The 20857-nt window shown below is 58.5% G+C and overlaps 1 protein-coding gene across 1 annotated transcript; it reads left to right on the top strand.

Moving 5' to 3' along the window:
* Positions 1 to 1892: 1892 nt before the first annotated feature.
* Positions 1893 to 17790, top strand: CCDC88B (coiled-coil domain containing 88B). Its single transcript, XM_006901483.1, has 27 exons — positions 1893 to 1961; positions 2244 to 2395; positions 2503 to 2614; positions 2695 to 2764; positions 2835 to 2893; positions 2978 to 3061; positions 3144 to 3287; positions 3456 to 3601; positions 3761 to 3842; positions 3961 to 4119; positions 5055 to 5201; positions 5314 to 5422; positions 5569 to 5705; positions 5788 to 6960; positions 9364 to 9491; positions 9577 to 9694; positions 10617 to 10712; positions 10797 to 10937; positions 11450 to 11706; positions 12679 to 12822; positions 12982 to 13168; positions 13269 to 13414; positions 13546 to 13644; positions 13815 to 13981; positions 14973 to 15179; positions 15329 to 15397; positions 17735 to 17790. The coding sequence occupies exons 1-27, from the start codon at positions 1902 to 1904 to the stop codon at positions 17788 to 17790; spliced, it is 4449 nt and encodes a 1482-aa protein (XP_006901545.1). The 5' UTR covers positions 1893 to 1901.
* The last annotated feature ends 3067 nt before the right edge of the window (positions 17791 to 20857 follow it).

Genomic DNA, 20857 nt, shown 5'->3' with positions numbered 1-20857 from the left:
CGCCTGATCCGGGCTACAATCTTCTCAATTGCATGCTATGCATTGGAGAGCTGGATAGTGACTAGGAATGAGAGAAGGAGAATTGATGCCTTTGAGCTGTGGTGCTGGAGAAGAGTGTTCAATATACCATGGACTGCTAGGAGAACAAACAGGTTTGTCCTGGAGAGGGTGAAGCCAGAATGCTCCTTGGAGTCAAGGATTCTGAAGCTTTGTCTGAAATACTTTGGGCATGTTGCAAGGAGGGACCAGTCCTTGGAAAGGAACATCACATTTGGGAGAGGGGAGGGACAGCACAGGAGAGGAAGACCCTCAATGAGATGGACTGCTGTGATTGGGGTAATGGAGGTAGGTGTGTCAGAGACAATAAGATTAGCACAGGATAGAGCAGGGTTTAAGGCTGTTGTACATAGGGTCCCTCATCACAGGCAACTCAAAGGCACATAACAATAACAACAACAACATTGGCAAGAAGCTGTGCTGCAATCCCGAAGGCCCGTGGTTTGAGGCCACCAGCTGCTCCGCAGAAGAATGGGCAGTCTCCCCCCATGTGATGAACTGACTCTGAAAACCTACCAGAGGGTCAGCTATGGGTTAGTTCCAACTCAAAGGTACACAGCAAGGACAGCAGCTGCTATAACAGAAATACCCCAAGTGGGTGGCTTTAATGAGTCCAGTGTGATTTTCTCACAGTTGAGGCTAGAAGTCTGTGCTCAGGGTGTGGTTGGGGCAGGCTGTCTGTGGACTCTGAGGATAACCCTTGTCTGGGCCTCTCTAGCCCCGGGCTCCTTGTCAATCTCCTCGTCTCTTTTCTTCTTGCACTAGCTTGTGTGTGTGTGTGTGTGTGTGTGTGTGCAAGCTGTTCTTTTTATATCTCAGCTGTGATTAGCTTCTGATATACCCTCACCCATAAGGCTCATTAACATGACAAAGAAAGCACTGGTCCCAAATGAGATGACATCTCAAGTCTAACTCATTTTGGAAGATGCTGTTCAATGCATAAATTATCATAGTACTTGGCGTGGCCACGAGGGCCTGCCCTGGGTGGGGGGGGTCCTGGTAGCTGTCTCCCCAGGGGTACTGTGAATAGAGACAGGGGGGTGTGAGTCTTCATCTTATCCCAGACCCGGCATAGTGTATAAGGGAGTGTCCCCCACCTTCCTGAGGCTTGGCAGGGAGCAGTGGGGGATCTGGGGGTCCTCCAGCCTCTATCTTCCAGCCTCATGCTGCCGCTGTACCATGATGGAGTCCATCTGCTTGTCCTGTCGAGGGAAGTCAAGGTCCACTCAGTGTGTTTACACCCTGGAGGTGTTCTCACTTTGGGTTCGGATTCAAAGGAATCTTGTTGGGGAGGTGGCATCTAAATAGGGGTGGCCTTCTGAGTGAAGGGGGGAGTTAGACAAGTTTAACCCCGAGGGAAAGGAGAGCCTGGTGTACCCAAGGATGCTGGGTGTTCCTTCCTGGCTGCCACACTCATCATGCAAAGGTCCCTTTAGGGGCTCTGGAGTACTGGGACAAGTTTACCTCAACTTTGAGCAGGAGAGCAGGAGACTGAAGAACTCACCCTCCTTGTGCACAGAGTTGGGGAGCTGTAGGCCTTGCTCTTGGCCCTACCCCGTCTTCTATGACTCTGCCTGGCCCCATGGAGATGGAGGGTGCAGTGCTGGACCGGGCTTTCCTACGGGGAGAGCAGAGACAATCCGGGGTGATCAGGGCAGGCCTTGCCTGACTCGGGTAAGGATGTGGGGGCCGAGAAAGGACTCCAGGGTGCAGAGGCCCGCCTGCCCCGGAAGGAGGAAGCTGCACAGGGTGTCTGTGGCCTGGCTGGGATCCCCCATCCGGGGACTTCCTCTTCCTCTCAGGGCAGGTGTAGCTGCCACAGCTGCCGACACCCTGAGTCTGGCATGGAGGGGGGCTCGGGGTCCAGACTTACTGATTTCCTGAGTGGAAGCCTGGCCACCTGGGTGAGGGGCAGGTGTGAGCCGAGCTGGAAGGGAAGTGAGCCTTGGCCGGGGCTGGTGGGCTGGGCTGGGGGGAGTCAGGGGGGAGTGGTGGGCTATGTAGGAGTGGAGAGGGGGCCTGGAGGGCTATAGTGAATAGAAAGATGCCCAGAGTAGGGTGGGGGAAAGCACTAGGAACTGGTGGGGACTTAAGGGGCTCATCGAAGCAGGTTAGAGTGGTAGGGACTTACTTGCTGCTGGGGGGTTCCCCACCTGGTTCAGCTGAATCCACTCTGCTCCCCACAGGCCTTGGGGCTAGCTGGACTGGTGGGGGAGTCTGAGGGACCACAGAACCAAGAGGATGAGGAGGAAGAAGAGGAGGAGGGGTTCTCTACCCCAGAGAAGAGGTTCCTGCATCTCAGCGATGGGGCCCTGCTTCTCCGTGTGCTGGGAATCATGTACGGGGGGGTCAGGGGCACGTGAGGGATGGTGGGGCATAGGTGGACGGTGGGCAGGGCTTGGTGGACAGGGACAGGTCTTGACCAACCTTTCCCTGTGCCAACAGTGCCCCCAGTTCTAGAGGGGGACCTTGGACGGTTGGGGGCCCTAAGGGTCTTGCAGCCAGGCGAGTCCGGAACTTGAGCCAACTGTGGGGTCGACTCAGGGACTTTTACCAGGTGAGCCGGCGGGGGAAGGCTATGAAGGGGCACCTGCAGTGGACAGACGGGACCCCTCATATCTGCCTTTCCACCACCAGGAGGAGCTCCAGCTGCTGGTCCTGTCACCACCCCCAGACCTCCAGACGCTGGGGTTTGACCCTCTCTCAGGTATTCTCCCTAGTACCCCTACTCCCCATACCTGGCCCCCCCCCTTTAACCTTGTGGCTTATATCTGCAGAGGAGGCAGTGGAGGAGCTGGAGGGGGTCCTGAAACTGATGCTGGGGGCATCTGTGCAGGTAAGCAGGGGGAGGGCAGGGGTCCGGCTGGGTGGGCCTCAGGAGATGGGACACTCCTGAACCATGTTCTCTGGTCTCCTGCAGTGTGAGCACAGGGAACTCTTCATCCGACACATCCAGGGCTTCAGCCTTGAGGTCCAGAGCGAGCTGGCCGCCACTATCCAGGAGGTACTGGGTGTGAGGAAAGCCTGGGACGGGACACCCAGGCTCCACCTTCTCCTGCTGAGCTACATTCTCCCCCTCACGCCAGGTGACCCAGCCCGGGGCAGGTGTGGTGCTGGCCCTAGCCAGGCCTGAATCTGGGGAGCTGACGCCCCCTGAACTGGAGCTGCTGTCCTGGAGTCTGATGGGGATGTTGTCGAGGCTGGCCCGGGAGCGGGACTTGGGTGCACAGGTAGAGGGTGGCAGACTTGTGAAGGAACAGGAAGAGGACTGGAGACCCAGATTTGAAGCCCAGACGTGGGGAGGTCTGGCATCTTGGGGTGTGTTAGCTATGTTCATCCCATGGAGGCTGGGAAAGGTATGGGGGTTTCTCTCCTGACTTTGACCATTCATTGTACAGCGGCTGGCTGAAGTGCTGCTGGAAAGGGAGCCAGCCCCTGCCCTGCAGGTAACTCCCACCCAGGCTCTCACGGAGGGGCCCTCGCACCACCTGGCCCTCCAGCTGGCCAATGCTAAGGCCCAGCTGCGGAGGCTGCGGCAGGAGCTGTGAGTGTTACCCATTTAAGCCAGGATGGGGACCTGCGTCAGGGGCCAATTAGTCCAGATGGGGGTCGAGCCTGGGTGGCTGCCGGCAGGGTTAGGCCTAGGAAGGTGGACAAGGGTGGGCTGCCGCCTCTACACTCCTCCAGCTCCCCTTTCCTCCAGGGAGGAGAAGGCTGAGTTGCTGCTGGACTCCCAGGCCGAGGTGCAGGGCCTCGAGACTGAGATTAGAAGGCTCCGTCAGGAGGTGCCCTCTCTGCTCCCTCCCTGCCATTGTCCCTTTCCTCCCCATGCCCGCCCGCCCCATAGCCGTCCTTGTGCTCTGCTCATGGCCGGCAGTTCCCAGCCCCGCACTGTCTGTCCAGACCCAGGCGCTGTCCGGGCAGGCCAAGCGGGCCGAGTTGTACCGCGAGGAGGCTGAGGTGATGCGGGAGCGGGCTGGCCGCCTACCCCGCCTGCAGGAGGAGCTGCGGCGCTGCCGGGAGCGTCTGCAGGCGGCGGAGACCTGCAAAGGCCAGCTGGAGGTGAGGGGCGGGGCACGGCAGGGGTGTGGCCGGGGCGGAGCCAGAGGGAGGGGGCGGGTCCTGAGAAGGGAGCTTGCGGGCAGAGGAGAGGGTCTCATCAGGCCTTATGGAACAGGTGGGCCTGGTGGAGTAATGGTGAGGGCGAAGTGGGAGGTGGGAATCTAGGGAAGGGTCTTGGGGGGGTAATTAGGAGAGGTGGGGGTGGAGGAGGGCAGGGGTGGGATAGGAAAGCATATGGGGTCGTGTGCCCTGGGAGGGGCCTTGAAAAGTGGTCCTGGTGTACAGAGGAATAAAGGGGAGAGCATGTAGAGAAAAAGGATGGGCCTTTAGAGGAAAAGGGCAGGGCCTGTGTAGGAAGAGGGTGGGGCATATGTAGGAAGAAGGCGGGGCATATGGGGAAGAGGGAGGCGCTTGTTTAGGTAAAGGGCGGGGCCTGTGTGGGAAGGGGCGGGGCTTGTGAAGAAAAAGGCGGGGCATGTGGGAAGAGGGAGGGGTCTATGGGGAAGAGGGAGAGGTCTATGGGAAGAGGGAGGAGCTTGTGGGGAAAGGGCAGGGTCTGTGCAGGAAGAGGGTGGTGTATGTGGGGAAGAGGGTGGAGCTTGTGTAAGAAAAGGGTGGGGCCTGCATAGGAAGAGGGCGGGGCATGTGGAGGAAGAAGGCAGTGCATGTGTGGGATAGAGGGAGGGGTCTGTGGGGAGAGGGAGGAGCTTGTATAGGAAAGGGGCGGGGCCTGTGGAGTAAGAGGGCGGGACTAGTGATTGGAAAGTGGGGTTGATGGATAAAGGAGGAAGCAGAGAGAATGAAAGGAGATGTACCAAAGGAGTTAGAGGGATCTGAGTCAAATGGAGGAGTGGAGCCCCAGGGAATTGATATGGGACCCTGGACTTAGGAACCGTGGGGCCTCCTTGCACCTGACCCGTCAGCTCTCCCCGCAGGAGGAGCGGGCACTCTCGGGGACCCTAGAAGCCTCCAAGGCGCTGCTAGAGGGGCAGCTGGAGGCCGCCCGCGAGCGCTGTGCTCGGCTGCATGAGAGCCAGCGTGAGAACCTGCTGCTGCGGACCCGGCTGGGCGAGGCCCATGCGGTGAGGTGGTTTTGGTGACCCACGATCGTGGGGCACCACCCCCCAGCTCTGGGTCCACACACTTGCCTGGCCAGGAGGGGAGGACAGGCTGATATTGAACCCCTGCCCCCAGGAGCTGGAGTCCCTTCGGCAGCAGGTGGACCAGCTGTCAGAGGAGAACGTGGAGCTAGAGTTGGAGCTTCGTCGCAGCCTGGAGCCAGCCCCCTGCTCTCCTGAGGAGGGTGAGGGCCCCCAGGGCGCAGGCTGGGTGCTGTGTTCTCCTGTGACAGATGGAGGGCTCTGACTTCACCCCCTTCCTACTTCTTGGGATGGGAATATGTGAGAGAGAGGTTAAGGAGTGACCTAATTTTCATACCCTGGCCCCCAGCACCCCTGCCAGGAGCAGCCCCTTCCCTGCACGAGGAGGTAAGGGAGGCCGAGGTTGGGCGGCTCCAGACACTGGAGCTGGAGAATCGGGAGCTTCGCAGCCTGCTTCAGGTGCTGCAGGGGCCCTCAGGGCAACAGGTGAGCTCCCAACCTACTGTCTGCTGAGGTCCCGCCCCCTCTCACTCGCCCTCAAGCCTGACTGTCTTTTGTGTGTCCCCAGCCCCCCCTACTGGAGGACCGCAGTGAGGACTTCTTAGTTCCTGGGCTCAGGGAGCCTCCACAGTCATCCCAGTCATCCGTAACAGAAGACCAGGTCTCCCAAACCTGGGAACACCAGGCAAGGGGTGAAGACCCCCAGGATTTGGGCCTCACCACTTGTACACCAGACTCAGCGCTGCAGAGCTCAGATGAGCAGCCCCAAGCCTCTGAGATGGGCCCCCCGGCCATGGAGAGGCCCCTCTGCACAGCAGCCACAGCCCTTGGGACCTCAGACTCCACCTCTCAGGATTCAGGCCCTTTGGTGGAGATACACGGGCCCCTGGAAAAGGCTGGCCATGACACCTCTCTCCAGACCCCTGCCCCTGTGGGGGCCCCACCCCAGAGTCCAGAGATCAAAATCCAGGTCCCTGTGTTGCTGGAAGGGGAGACTGAGGAAAGGGTGGCCTCTCTGGGGCAGTGGACGCCTGAGCCCCAGCGGCTGACACAGGAGGACCCTGGTCTCAAGCCAGAACTTTTGAATGTCAGCCCGAGTGTAGATTTGGGGGAGCAGGAGACCCCAGGCCAGAAGCTGGACCTGCTCAGAAAGACAGTGGCCAGAGACCTCAGGCAGAGAGTGGAGGAGGCAGTCGGGGAACCAGCCCAACCCAAACCACTGCAAAGGCTGGAAGGGGCTCCTGACCCTCAAGCCCAGGAGGGGCCCATCCCAGAGGGGAGCCTGGCGAGTGGTGACCAAGAGCAGGTGATCCTGAGGGATGAGGTGGCCCGGCTGAAGAGAGAGGCTGAGATGCTCAGAGCTGAGCTGGAGGCCCAGGCCCGGAGGCTGGAGGCCCGGGTCATGGAGGTTGCTCGCCTGGCCGAGGAGCTGGCCGAGGTGCGCCAGGCGGAGGCCGAGGCCCATCGGGAGGTCGAGGCCCAGGCCCAGGAGCAGGCCCGGCTGCGGGAAGCCGTGCAGGTGGCCAACCGGGAGCTGGAGGCTGCGGCACGGGAGCGAGAGGCGCTGACCGAGGCTCTGGGGGCAGCTGGCCGGGAGCGGAGACAGTGGGAGCGCGAGGGACCCCGGCTGCGGGCACGGGCCGAGGCGGCAGAGGAGCGGCTCCAGGCAATGGAGAGCGAGGGCCGGGGACACCTGGAGCTGGCCGAGAGGGAGCAGCGGGAGAAGCTGGCCCTCAAGGAGGTACGGTGGGTGTCCAGGGCGGAGCCAGGAGGTTCCACCTCATAGTGTCCTTGTGTGGAGACTAGAACTGCCCCGTGAGGTTTCCAAGACATCAAGTCTTTACAGAAGCAAACTGCCTCATCTTACTCCCACAGGGTGACTGTCAATCTGCTCACCTTTCGGTTAGCAACAAAATGATTTTAACCGTGACACCCCGAGGGCTCCTTTGAAGTCCACCAGCGATCACTAAATGCCAGAGCTGTGTTGGGACTGGGGGTACAAACCCACCTCTGCCCTCTAAGTGTGTGTCTGGCCTGGGTCACAGAGTGCATGGTCCCTGTGTCTGATTTCACATGTGGCTTGGAGGGGTTGAGAACTGGGGCTCTGAGCCAGGCCACCAGGCTGTGACTGAGGGCAGTTACCCTCACCTCACTTCCTCTTCCGATCAGGCAGGGGTGACTCTCTGTTGCTTCCTTGGTGGGTTTGGGAAGGCCAGGGTTGTAGTGGCATCGAGTGCCAGCAGAGGCGGGCTGGTAGTGCTCAGGAAGTGTCAGGTCTTGGGCTGTTACCTAATGAGCCGGTGGTGAAAACCATGTGAAATGTGTACAAGAGATCAGTCGATAAGCACAAATAAGCCCGAGTTTTCCCCGCTTACTGAGGGCTCTGCCCCTGTTGGGGATGGTAGCTTCAGAAAGAAGTCTAGGGTGGGGATGGGACAGTGCAGAGAGCCCAGGAGGCTTGCCAGAGAAGGCTTCCTGGAGGAGGTGGCTTTTTCCCCCCAGGGAGAGGCCTGAGTGAATCTTGTGATGAGTCAGGTGGGGTATGAGAAAGGGGAGGCTGAGAATTGAGTTGGGTCTCTGTCAGCTTCCTTCCAAACTAAGGAGACATTTGAGACATTTCTATGAGGAGGCCGAGAGCAGACACTGAAGGTCTAAAAGTCGACCAGGCCTGGCTGTGTGTGGAGAGGGGAGGTGGAGGAGACTCAGGCTTCACTCCATTTCACTGTTGGGTTGACCCAGGGTTTGAATCTGTCTGCAGAGCAAGCCTGGGGTTTAGGGAAGGGGAACGTGAGAACTTGAAGGTGCTGCTGGGAGGACAAGGTCAAGAACTTGACTCTGGGGTCCACCCTGTAGGGCATGACCAGAGATGCTGTCAGGGTGAGCTGAGTTACTAGAACCCTTGTGTGACTGGGGGCAAGTTAGTTAACCTCTCTGAGTCTCAGATTCCTCACCTGTAAAACTGGTCTAAAAATAGTCCATGCTTCACAGGATCCCATAAGATGATAAATGGTGGGAGCTTGGGACACCCCTGGGACCCTCTCAGCACAGGCTGACTTCCTCTGGGAGAAGGGAGAGGACTGGCCGGGGTAGGGAGGCAGCGCCAGCAGGTGGCGGTGCTGGGTCCTGGGTAGGGCTGGCTGTTGGCTCTGAGCACCTGGAGGGTGGGAGAGGTTGGGGATCACAGGACATTTTGTGAAACTTCCTGGTGAGGTTGGAGTGGAGGAGGCGGTGGATGAGGGCTTGGGGGCCCTGGGCGGGGGGTGTCCAGGTGAGCACTGAAGCCTGGGGCTGGGTAGAGGACAGGTAGTGCCGTAGAGGGGGTGTGAGGGTCGTGGCCAGGCTGGTGGAGGCAGGCAGGGCCCAGTCTTCATCTGCGCTGTCCTGTCCCCAACTCCTGTCTGGTGTCACGCTCTGAGTAGCGGTGACTCATGGGACTTGTACGTAGGCTTTCCCAGAGGGCTGCGGCTGAGGGTGTTGGGATGTTTGAGGCCTCATGAGGCCTAGAGGTGGGATTGCGAAAGCAGGTTGGGTTTTCAGCGGGACATTTGTGGGCCTAGTTTCCTGGGTTGGGAGGGGCTGATGACAGGTCAGAGTCTGCACCTCCTAAGGCTTCCTCTATTGGCTCGGCTCCCCCACTTCAGAATGGTCTGGCCCACCTCCTCAGGCCCCCAGAGGAGTGTGTCCCCCTCTTCCAAGATGGTGTGACCCAACCGCCACTGCCTTGGTCCTCATCCTCCTGAGTGTCCAGAACTGACATCCCAGGTCCCCACCCCACAGCTCTCCGTGGCCAACGTGTCTGGTCTCCCTGGGCCCCTTCTGCCCTCATGGCCTCACGTCGCAGCACACACCCACCCGTCTCCGTGCGTCCAAGGAACCATAGGCTCAGACAGGTGGAGATGCTTGCCATCAAGGGCTCTGAATCCCACCGAAGGGCCCCTGCACCATCCTCAGCGTTTTTATGCTGCTTTGTGAGGTCATCCGCTGGGCTTCACTCCCATTTTACAGATAGGAGAGTAGAGGCTCAGGGATAAAAGCATTTGGCCAGATAACAAATCCGAGACTCCCGACTCTCAGCCCCTGTCTGCCCCTATCCTTTGGGTGCTGAGTGGCCCTTCTGGCCCTGAGCCTGCTCTGCCTGCCCCAGGAGCTGGACAAGGCCGTGGCACGGGGTCAGGAGCTGGGGGCCCGGCTGGAGAACCTGCAGCGGGAGCTGGACCAGGCAGCCCTGGAGCGGCAGGAGTGGCTTCGGGAGCAGGAGTGCCAACACCAGAGGTGCGGGGATCAGCAGGAGGCAGGGCAGGCAGGGACTGGGGTGGGCTTTTAGCGGGGATGTTGGTACCAAGGCTGCCCCTGGCAGGTACCAGGGCCTGGAGCAGCGGCTGGAAGCAGAGCTGCAGGCAGCAGCCACCAGCAAGGAGGAGGCGCTGCTGGAACTCAAGGCCAAGGCCCAGCAGCTGGAGGAGGAGCTGTTCCAGGTGAGGCTGGCCCATCGGGGCCATGTGTGGGCCTGTGCCCTGCCCCTGCCCCTGCCCCTGGATCCCTGGCCAGCTGCTTGCCTCCTGCCCCGTTCAGGGCTTGCTGGCGGGAGCACGATGCTGGGCATCCAGACGCTGCCCCCAGGGCTGCCCACATCTGTGCAGTATGACCTTGCTCCTCCCACTCCTATTCATGAAACACACGGAACCCTGAGGGCTCTTTGGGGACTCTCTGCTTCTCTTACTTGGCCCCACGTTTGTTAGTGGCTCAGCCGCTGTCACCAGAAGTCGGGACGCATCTGTGGATCACCTGTGTGTGCTGAACCCGGGGCTGAGGTGCTGGTGGTGCAGCCTAGACAGGCCGTCGGTGCAGGGCTCAGGTGGAGTTAGGGTCCCGCTGATGTGGCGTTGGTTCTGAGGCTGGGCGTCTCACTGCGAGCAGATGGCCTCATCTTTACACCTTTTGAGTAGTTGGTAGGTCCGAGAGGCTGAGCTTTCACTTAGCACTTAACACAGTTGAGTTAGGACAGAGGCAAGAAAGGAGGCTGGGAGAACACCGGCTGCTGAGTGCTGTGACGGCCGGTGAGGCTTGGGGGACGCATCGGAGGGGCTCCTAGTGTGGGCGGCTTGGCTGGGGAAGGTGGTGTCTACACAAGTTTGCTAGGGGAACAGGAGGGTGGGAGCTACGTTCTCCACAGTGGAGACAGCCTGGGTCAAGACAAGTGGCCAGCAGAACCTGGAGAAGTTGGAAAGTAGGGGGACCCCTGGGGTCAGGTGTAAGGCATCTGTCACTGAGGAGGGCCACGTGGTGCAGTCAGGAGAGCAGTGCCCAGTGCTTCCGGGTCAGGGGTCCCTTGGCTTCGGTCCCTGCACCATTCCTGCCACCACTTCTCCTGGTGAGCCCCCAGGCCTCTCCTTGCAGCTTCGTCAGAGCTCCAAGGGGCTGAGGCCAGAGGAGCAAGCTGAGCCTCGGACCCTGGACACCCAGAGCAGCCGGCTCATTGAGGTGGAGCGCAGTGTGAGTGTGAACCGGGTGGGCTTGTGGAGGGGGGTGTTGGCCAGCTGCCTGGCCACTGGCCCCCTGACCCTGCCCTCCCGGCAGAACGCGGCGCTGACAGCCGAGAAGGAGGCTCTGCGGGGGCAGCTGCAGCATCTGGAGGGGCAGCTGGGGAACATGCAGGGGCGGGCCCAGGAGCTGCTGCAGCAGAGTCAGCGGGCACAGGAGCACAGCAGCCGCCTGCAGGTGGGTGGCCGAGGTCCTGCAGGGCCCGTCCCCGCACAGGTCCTGCACAGTTATTGCCGTTGTTATTATTTTATGCCTTTCCCTGATCGTGGCCAGCAGTATCTCAGTTACTCTGTTCTATTATCTTTCTCCCTGCCACCTCCTTTCTGCCCTGCCCCACGTCTGTACCCCCGCTTTGTCACTCTTGTTGTTGTGTACCATCAAGTCAGAGTTGACCCATAGTTGATCCTCCAGCAGGTTGTCAGAGGCGGTAAATCGCATGGGAGGAGATTGCCCATCTTTCTCCCATGGAACAGCTGGTGGATTTGAACTGTATACCTTTGAGTTGGCAGTGCAGTTCCTTACCACTAAGTCACCAGAGCGCCCTCTTTGTCTTAGGCCCATCCTTTCCCTGCCCAGTACCCCCAGCCCAGCTCCAAACTCCATTCCGCATGCTCGGCCTTGCCCTCTTGCTTTCTGCCCCTGGCCCAGTCCTTCTGGCCCCAGCGGGGGTTTCTTTCCTTGTGCCCCAGGCTGAGAAGGCCATGCTGGAGCGGCAGGGCCAGGAGCTGCACCAGAGGCTAGGAGTTCTGGAGGAGGAGGTGCAGGCAGCGCGGCGCTTCCAGGAGGAGACTCGAGGGCAGCAGCAGGCCCTGCTGAGGGACCACGAGGCCCTGGCCCAGCTGCAGCGGCGGCAGGAGGCCGAGCTCGAGGGGCTGCTGGTCCGGCACCGTGACCTCAAGGCTAACATGCGGGCGCTGGAGCTGGCGCACCGGGAGCTGCAGGGCCGGTGAGCTGACGGCTCTCTCCTGGGGCTGCAGAGGACCTGGCCTGTACTTCCTGTCCTGGGTGTGAGGTTCTCACCCCCAGGCCCCACAAGCAGCCCTCCTTCCAGCTGACCTGCCCCCTAGTTTAATTTTACCCAAACCAGGAAAACCATGGCCCTCAAGTCTACTCTGACACTCAGTAGTTTACCAAAACCCAAACCAAACTTTGCTTCTACTTCTGTTCTGGCCCGCTTATGGGGACCCTCAGCACAGAGGAGCAGTGCCCCGTGGGGCTTCCAAGACCACAGATATTTTTTTTTCTTTTAAAGGTTATTATTTTGTGTGTGTGTACTGTCAAATCAGATCTGACTGGTATAGGAGGAGATGGTCCCTCCTTCTCCAGCAGAGCATCTGGTGGATTCAAACCATGTACCTCTGGGATTGCAATGCAGCTTCTTGCCACTAGGCCACCAGAGCTCGCCAAAGCCACAGATCTTTACAGAAGCCAGCTGCCACTTCTTTCTTCCTGTGGTTTTGAACTACTGCCCTTTCAGTTACCAGCTGAGAGTTTTAACCGTTATACCACTTCATCACCAAGGCTCTTCATACTTAAGTTAGAATGAATTTATCCAGAGAAACTACAGATCACTTTTTATTCTTGAAATAGTAATAATAAAATTAGTAACAGAGAAAAGGGTCGTACCCTCTAGCTCTCTCCTGCAGGGTGAGCTCCCCCTAGCTGTTCTCCAGTGCACCCCAGACTCTCTCAGATTCCCCCCATTGGGAGGGCACACAGTAGATTCTCTTCCACTTTGGGATGAGGTGGCCGCTGCTGCTGGTACTCTGGGCATCTTTGGCTTTGCCTGGTGAGGGGGGTTCCCATGCACAGTAGGTGGCAGCCTCAGCCCCAGCCCCAGCCCCTGCCCCAGGGGTCCAGCGTGTGCTTGCTGGGCGCCAGGGCCCTAGCAACCCCCTCAGCCCGTCACTTATCTTAGGCATGAGCAGCTGCAGGCCCAGCGGGCTAGCTTGGAGGCCCAAGAGACTGCCCTGCTGGCGGAGCGGCAGCGCCTGATGCAGGATGGACATCGGCAGCGGGACTTGGAGGAAGAGCTGCGGCGGCTGCAGAGTGAGCATGACAGGTACCCGCAGGGCCTTGGGGTTCCCTTCTGTGAAATGGGCTGGTGGGGGTCCTTGTCCCTTCCGGGTCCTGTTTTGCCACTTCTCCCCAGAGAGGGTCCTTTGGCTCTTAAGAGAGCCCAGGGGCTGCCCCCTCAGAGAGCAGCTCCTGATCTTCACAGAGCGCAGCTGCTGCTGGCTGAGGTGTCCCGGGAACGCGGGGAGCTGCAGGGTGAGCGCGGGGAGCTGCGGGGGCGTCTGGCGCGGCTGGAGCTGGAGCGGGCGCAGCTGGAGGCACAGAGCCAGCGGCTGCGGGAGTCCAACCAGCAGCTGGACCTCAACGCCTGCCGGCTGACCACACAGTGCGAAGTGCGTCTGAGCAGAGGTGGCCAGGGCTGAGTGGGAGGGAAAGCTGGCTGGAGGGAGCAGTGCCCGCTGACCAGTCCTGCTGCCTGTCCCCTGATCCCAGCTGCTGACACAGCTTCGGGGGGCCCAAGAGGAGGAGAACCGGCAGCTGCTGGCAGAAGTGCAGGCTCTGAGCCGGGAGAACAGGGGGCTCCTGGAACGCAGCCTGGAGAGCCGGGACCACCTGCATCGCGAGCAGCGGGAGTACCTGTGAGGGCCGGGGCGCCCTGGGGGCAGTCCCAGGAAGAGGGCTGGGGCTGCAGAGGTGCCCTGGGGAGCGGGCAGTGCTGACTTGTCACCCTTCAGCCCCCCAGCTTCACCTCCTGTCCCTGTCCCCCCAGGGCCCAGCTGAATGCACTGCGTCGAGAGAAACAGAAGCTGGTGGAGAAGATCATGGACCAGTACCGTGTACTCGAGCCTGGGCCCCTGCCCCGGACCAAGTGAGCTGCCCTCCTGTCCCCAGGCCTGGTCCTCCACGCCCCACCCACCCCGTGTCTACTGGGCCTCGCCTCCAGCTCAGGGAAGCCTCAGGGTTTGCCATCCCCCACATGGCCCTCCTGTCCCTCCTCTCTTCCCGTCCTTACCCCCTTTTGTGCCCTCTTGCCCCTAGGAAGGGCAGCTGGCTGGCAGACAAGGTGAAGAGGCTGATGCGGCCCCGGCGGGAGGGGGGCCCCCCTGGGGGGCCACGCCCACTGGCTGAAGGGGCTGGTAGCACCCTGAGCCTGGGGGGCCCCCTGGAGGCCCAGCTCCCCGAGGGCAGGGAGGCAGATGGGACAGGTGGGTCTCGGGGCTTGGTGACCAACACCTTGTCCCCGCTTTGACTCCGCCTGTACTCTGGCCGCTCCCTGTCTGCTGGCCTTTCCTGCTGCCCACTGCTGTCTGCTTGGATGCTCTCAGCCCCCTTTGTCCTGGGCCCTGCTGGGTAGCCCCTGCCTGCACAGCCCATCTGCCCTGTCCACCTTTATCTCCCGTGGGGCCCGAGACCTGACCAGCAGGGGATGTTAGTGAGAGGCCATCTATTCCTATCAGCAGATGAGGAAACTGTGGCCCAGAGAGGGGGAGCGCCTTGTCCAGGGTCACAGTGAGTTAGTGTTAGAGCCAGCACAGGGCCCAGCTCGTGGAGGGTGACTGGGCCACCACACTCACTACAGTGAAGCTACAGCCACTTCACCCCACCCCTGCAGCCCAGTGGTGGCCCTCAGCTGACCAGACCTCACATGTGCGTCTCTGACCCCACTGGGTGTGCCAGGCCCTGTGTGTGCATCTCTGACCCCGCTGGGTGTGCCAGGCCCTGCGTGTGCATCTCTGACCCCGCTGGGTGTCCCAGGCCCTGCGTGTGCATCTCTGACCCCGCTGGGTGTGCCAGGGCCTGCGTGTGCATCTCTGACCCCGCTGGGTGTGCCAGGCCCTGCGCGTGCATCTCTGAGCCCGCTGGATGTGCTAGGCCCTGCCCGTGCATCTCTGACCCCGCTGGCTGTGCCAGGCCCTGTGTGTGCATCTCTGAGCCCACTGGGTGTGCCAGGCCCTGTGTGTGCATCTTTGAGCCCCGCTGGGTGTGCCAGGCCCTGCGTGTGCATCTCTGAGCCCTGCTGGGTGTGCCAGGGCCTGCATGTGCATCTCTGAGCCCCGCTGGGTGTGCCAGGCCCTGCGCGTGCGTCTCTGAGCCCCGCTTCGTGTGCCAGGCCCTGCGCATGCATCTCTGAGCCCCACTGGGTGTGACAGGCCCCAATTGTGCGTTTCTGAGCCCATCTGCTGTCTGCTTCTGCAGGACTCCCCTCACCAGCACCCATGCGCCGGGCCCAGAGCTCCCTGTGTCTACAAGATGAAACCTTGGCAGCTGGGCAACGGCGAAAACTCAGCTCAAGGTTCCCAGTGGGTCGAAGCTCAGAGTCATTCAGCCCCGGGGACACCCCCCGGCAGCGATTCCGACAGCGGCGCCCAGGGCCCCTGGGGGCACCCAGCTCCCATGGCAAAGGTGAGGGATGTGGGGTCCCTGTCCCTGCTAGTCCCCTCCCCCTGTGAACCCACCCTCTCCTCTGGTCCTGTGTCCCCCACAAACCCCATCTATCCACTTTTGCCTCAGTCCTTGTGATCCAGCGGTCCCCTGTGTCTCTCCCCTCTTAGGACCGGGCATGGGATGGGACGGCTCCGTTGAGACCCTGGCGGAACATGAAACAGACGTCAGCAGAGAGGGTGAGGGGGGCTGCAGGGGGCAGGGCGGATTCACTCCACTCGGGGCCCCCAACAGCGTCATCGGTCTGGTTTGCTCATTTGGTAGATGGTCACTGAGTCCTTACTAAGTGCTGGTCCCTGTGCTGGCTGGGGATGTGACAGGGACATGCCGGGAGGAGACACAGAGAGCAGGCAGTGTGCCCTGTCAAGAAATAGTGATGCTGTCCACATGTGTCATTTCCAATTTCATTGTACCCTCATCCCAAAATGGGAGTCCTGGGGGCCTGGTTGCACAGGGAGTTTACTGTGAACCCAAAGGGCACACTTCTCTGGTGGTTCAAATCCACGAGAGACTCTTGGGGACAAAGATGGGCGATCTCCTCCCACACAAATCAGTCTCAAAAACCTGCTGGAAAAGAAAAAAAAAAAAAGAAGGAAAAAACCCAAACCCCCCCCAACAAAACAAAGAAAGAAAGAAACAAACAAAAAATCTGCTAGAGGCTCAGCTGTGAGGTACTTCCCCCGCAGTCTCATCCAGAAAGGGCAGCAGGAAGCAGATGAAACACATTTCAGTGATAGTTTTTTGAACTCTCTGTGCCTAGAATGTCATGTCAATGTGTAGTTAAGTAAGTTCACAGTTTTTCATCCTCAATCTTGAACGTTGAGCGGTTGCTCTCCAACCTGAGGCCCGCTCGGTTCAGACGGCGGTGGCTTGCCCATTCAGTGGCCACATGTGGTCCCAGGTCCCTGGACTGGGTGCCAGAGCCCTGGGACGTGGTTGTTAGGTGCCACGGTGTCCAGTTTTAATCTTAGCAACCCCACGTGAAAGAGGAGAAAAGCCATCCCAGATCTTCTAGGCTGTAACCTTTATGGGGAAGAAGCTGTGGTGATGCAGCGGTTAAGTACTTGGTTCCAACACGAAGGTTGGTGGTTTGAAGCCATGCGCAGCTGCACTGGAGGAGGAAGCCTTGGCAGTCAGCTTCCGGAGAAGTCAGTCTTAGGAATGGTTGAGGGCAGTTCTGTCCTGCCCTGCAGGGTCACTGGGATTTAGGAATTGGCTTGACCTCAGCCAGGGGTTTGGTGACTGCAGAAGGACAAGCTGCTTGGCAGAGGAGAGGGTCGGTGGGAGGGAGGAAGACCCTCAATGTGTTGGATTGCCACAGGCACTGCAGCAGGGCTCGCCCAGCTTGTGAAGATGGTGCGGGTGGGGCAGGGATTCAGTCTGTTCTACAGACTCAATGGCATGCAACACACGACTTTTTTTTTTTAAATTATCTTTTTGTGTGTGTACTGTCAAATCAGATCTGACTGGTACAGGAGGAGATTGCCCCTTCTTCTCCACCGGAGCATCTGGTGGATTTGAACCGCAACCTATGGGATTGCAGTGCAGCTTCTTGCCACTAGGCTACCAGAGCTCCCTAACACAGGACTCTTTATGGGACTTGATTGCCAGGCCTTTTCTCCAAGGAGCTCTGTGTGGGGGTTCCAAGTGCGAAGCTTTCAGTCAGCAGCTGAGTGCTTAACTGATGTGCCACCAGGGTACTCTCTAGAATATTCCACCCAAGTCAAAGCCATCCCGCTGCCACTGCCGCTGAGCGATCTGCCCCCCCCCCCAGTGATCCTCCACTGTGTTTCTGAGGCTGTAAACCCTAACCGGAGCCCAGATTTCTCTCTCAGAGTGGCACGTGGGTGGGAACCAGCGACCTTTTGGCTAGCAGCCTGACATGTAACACAGTATGCCACCAGGGTTTCTTTCCTAGAAATTGTTAAGTGTCGGTTGAGTCATTTGCGACTCATAGCAACCCTAAGTATAGCAGCTCTGAACCCTGCTCTATCCCGAGCCGACCTCATCATCTCCGACACACGCATTATCCCATTACCCCAGTCACTGAGTCAAACCTAGAAAATTAGGTATAATGTTCCGAAGAGCTCTGGTGGCTCTAGAGGTTAGGAGCTGAGCTGCCAACCCAAAGACAGGTGGTTTGGATCCACCAGCTGCTCCATAGAAGAAAGAGATGGCCAGTCTCCTCCTGTGCTGCTACAGCCTCTGTTACCTGCCAGAGGGGCAGCCAGCGCATAACAGTAACAACTATGGGGGGAGGTGGAGAGTGAAGGACTAGGGGTGCTGGCGAGAGGCCTTGCTCTTTCATTTGGAGTGCTGAGAAGTTGACCTCATGGAGGAAGTGGGATGGGAGTAGGCTGGGAGTTGAATCCGTCTGGGATTCGTGTTTCAGGTCAGGGGAGCAGCTGAAGCAAAGACCAGCGAGGAGGGCGATGTGCTTGGTGGGGCTGGTGCTCGAGGGCGGGGTGGGGGGGTTTCTCCAGAGTGAGGGACCTGAACTGAACCTCTTCTTCCAGGCCCCGAGGTGGAGGAACCAGAGAAACGCCCCCTCGCCTCGTCCCTCAGCCAGTGACCCTGCGTGTACAGCCATGATAATGCCCTCTCGCCGCTGGGGGGGCCTCAACGGGGCTTCTCGACCGCCCAGCAGCTGGAGGAACCAGAGCACCCGAGGGGAGACCTTGGACAAGGGGGTTTTGGCGTGGAGCAGGGATGAGCCAGAGGACAGTGGGCATGGCCACCCCCTGAGAGCCGCTCCTGGCCAGGCCCTGGGCTTTGCCACGAGGCCCCCTCCAAGGCGGCGGTCACTGGGGGATCATCATGCAGAGGGAGGATGTCGGGAGTGGACAAGAGAGTCCCTGGCTCGGTCCCGGTGGGGAACCGAGGACCGCCGCTGGGGTGTCGTGACCTGGGCCCATCCTGCAGCACGCAGGATGTAGAAATAAAGCAGGAAGCAGCCACCGGGGTGGCTTGCCAAAGCCTGATGTTCACGTTGTGTGCGTATGTGTTGTAGCTGATGCCTGCTCCAGCACTGAGCAGGGCCTGAGCCCTTGACTCTGACCTTCCTCCTAAAGGCTCCCCACCCTCTTCTCTCCTTCAATGCCTCCCCATCTTCTCCTGTCCTCTCCTCCACCCCTTTTTGGGGTCCTGTGTTTCCCCAGGGAGCTCACAGCTGATGAGGGGGGCCATCTAGTACCACAGTCTGCCACGGTCTCCCAGAAGTTGGATGTGAAGGAGTCCTGGTGGTACAGTGGTTAAAGAGCATGTGTGCTAAGGACAAGGTCAGTGGCTTGAACCCATCAGCTTCTCAGCAACAGCAGTTGATTTCTGTGACAATTTAGTTTTGGAAACGCTCCAAGGCAGTCAGTCCTGCTGTGCCCTGCACGGTTGCGAGGAGTTGATGGCAGAGCGCTGGGTACGGGTTTTGGTGCCCAGGTGTGGGTCAGGGGACCTGGGCTGCTTAGGATGGCATGGGCCACTGGGGCTGAGCTGAAGCAGCACCTCATCCTGGAGGTGGGCAGAGCCAGGGCTGGCCACCTGGCTTTCCCAGGGTGACCAACAGCACCCCCTGCCTGGGGGTTAAGTCCCACCTCTGATTTCTTCTCAGGCGGCATTGGGAATACACAGGCACCCCCCCCTCAGTTCCTAGGAAAGTGGAGGCTTGGGGTTGCCTGATTCCGTGAGGCTGCAGGAGGGGAGGGTGCGGCTCTGGGGGCAGGTCAACGAGAGGCTCTGATGAGAGAACCCCAGCGTGGCTCTGACACCTGTTGGTAACTCAACCTCTGGAAGCAGCCTGGTTGTATAGCATGCACTGTATTGGGGTGCTAACCAAAAAAGATTGGCAGTTTGAACCCACCATCCGCTCAGCGTGATGGAGGTGAGCAGTCTTTCCCCCACAAAGATTTACAGCTTCCAAAACAACTATGAGATATCATCTCACCCCAGTCAGAATAGCAAAATTTAACAGTACAGCAAGCAACAAATGCTGGCGAGGTTGTGGAGAAACTGGAACCCTTATTCACTGTTGGTGGGAGTGTAAAATGGTGAAATCACTATGGAAGGCAGTATGGTAAGGAAAAAAGTGCAACAATGAATGAATGAAAATCCAAAATCTCTGTAAATATTCATTAAAATTAATAAAATTTAAAAAAAGTTGTAAATAGAAATACCATTTGACCCAACAATTCTACTACTGGGAATATACCCCAAAGAAACCAAAACTGCCACCCAAGCAGATATATGCACACCCATGATTATTGCTGCTTTGTTCACAAAAGCAAGGAGTTGGAAATAATCCATCAACAAATGAATGGAGAATCTCTGGTATATTCACACAATGGAATACTATGCGGCATTGAAAAACAAGAAACTCATACAAAATGGGCGATCCTGGAAGACGTTGTTGTTGTTATATGCCATTGAGTTGTAGACGACTCATAGTGACCCTATGAACGAAAGGCCTGAGCACTGTTCGTACATAGAGTTTCTGGAGGCAAGCCATTTTGGAAGTGGATGCCGCTCCTGCTTCCAGGCTTGATTTAGTTGGGAAACTCTAGCCAACACTGTCCGCCATGGGTACCCATTACCACGTTTGGCACATCAGTGTCCAGTGGTCAGCATCACAGCAACCACGAGTTAGCTCTGTACAGCAATGCACAGACCAGGCCTATACCACTTAGAAGAATGTTTGACAGGAAAACAATTTGAACACGGCCTGAGTGCCTCAGATTTAAATCACCCTGAGTGAAATATCTCAATCGCAAAAGGACAAATATCGTGTAATGCCACTGTTGTAAAAGGGGACTGACATCGGGATTGGGGGGAAACTAAGAAAAGAAGGGATAAATAATGTACATGGCAAAAAAAAAATAATGTACATGGCATTGAACAGATGAGGGAGAGAACTGTTTAAAAGGGGTGTATGATTAGGAATTATTTTCATGACAAGTCCAGAATAAGAGTTGCATAGTAAAGTGGCTGGAAGGAGGGGGGATTGTATAACAAGAAAAGATTTTTTTTTTCTTTTCAAAGAACTGGGGAGGAGAGGTGGGCAGGGAGGAAAATGTGCAATAATAAATGGAAATCCAAAGTATAAACTTTCATTAAAATCTAAAAAAGAAAAAGAAAAAAAGATTTACAGCCTCAGAAACAGGATTGGAAGTCAGTACAGGTGGGAATTGTATTTATGGCCGGGAGTTCTGGGCTCTAGGCTGTACCAGATGCAAGGACACCAGGGGCCAGGGCCGCATGAGCGGTGTGCATCACGGGGTGGGCAGCACTGGGTGGGTTTCTGTCCCGGGAGAAAGAGCCAGGCGGACACCTGCCCTCCCATCCTCTGGCGTCCCCTGTAGGCACTAAGAAGTCCTGGTGGCCAGAGTCCAGGGACCAGGCTGGGTCCTTACTCTCCTCCATACTTCCTCTGCAGAAGTGAACCCTCAAGAGAAAGGGGTTTCCTGGCCACCTGGGGGTGCAAGCAGGAAGCTGGAGATGACAGACTAGGGCCACATTGGTCCCACTGACTGTGGGCTGGGTGGCTTCCAGGACCCTGACAACCTCTTTGCCTTCCCAGCACCCCAGCCACCCTGAGTGGTACTGGGTGAGGGGTGCTGTGTGCCCTGGAGCTGCTCCCCCCTCAGGGGACC

This window comes from Elephantulus edwardii, unplaced genomic scaffold (genome assembly GCF_000299155.1).
Source record: "Elephantulus edwardii isolate Elephantulus edwardi_28Jun2011 unplaced genomic scaffold, EleEdw1.0 scaffold00328, whole genome shotgun sequence".
NCBI classification, from domain to species: domain Eukaryota; kingdom Metazoa; phylum Chordata; class Mammalia; order Macroscelidea; family Macroscelididae; genus Elephantulus; species Elephantulus edwardii.
Note: the sequence above shows the minus strand (reverse complement) of the source record. Positions and strands in the feature narration are given on the sequence as shown.

What these genes read in the sequence shown, in the direction of transcription:
- CCDC88B (XM_006901483.1), top strand. Translation starts at nt 1,902, where the DNA reads ATGGAGGGGGGCTCGGGGTCCAGACTTACTGATTTCCTGAGTGGAAGC. An exon ending in GGCTGACCACACAGTGCGAA is followed by an intron (nt 13,169 to 13,268) that starts GTGCGTCTGAGC and finishes CCCTGATCCCAG; the next exon opens with CTGCTGACACAGCTTCGGGG. An exon ending in ACCCAGCTCCCATGGCAAAG is followed by an intron (nt 15,180 to 15,328) that starts GTGAGGGATGTG and finishes CTCCCCTCTTAG; the next exon opens with GACCGGGCATGGGATGGGAC.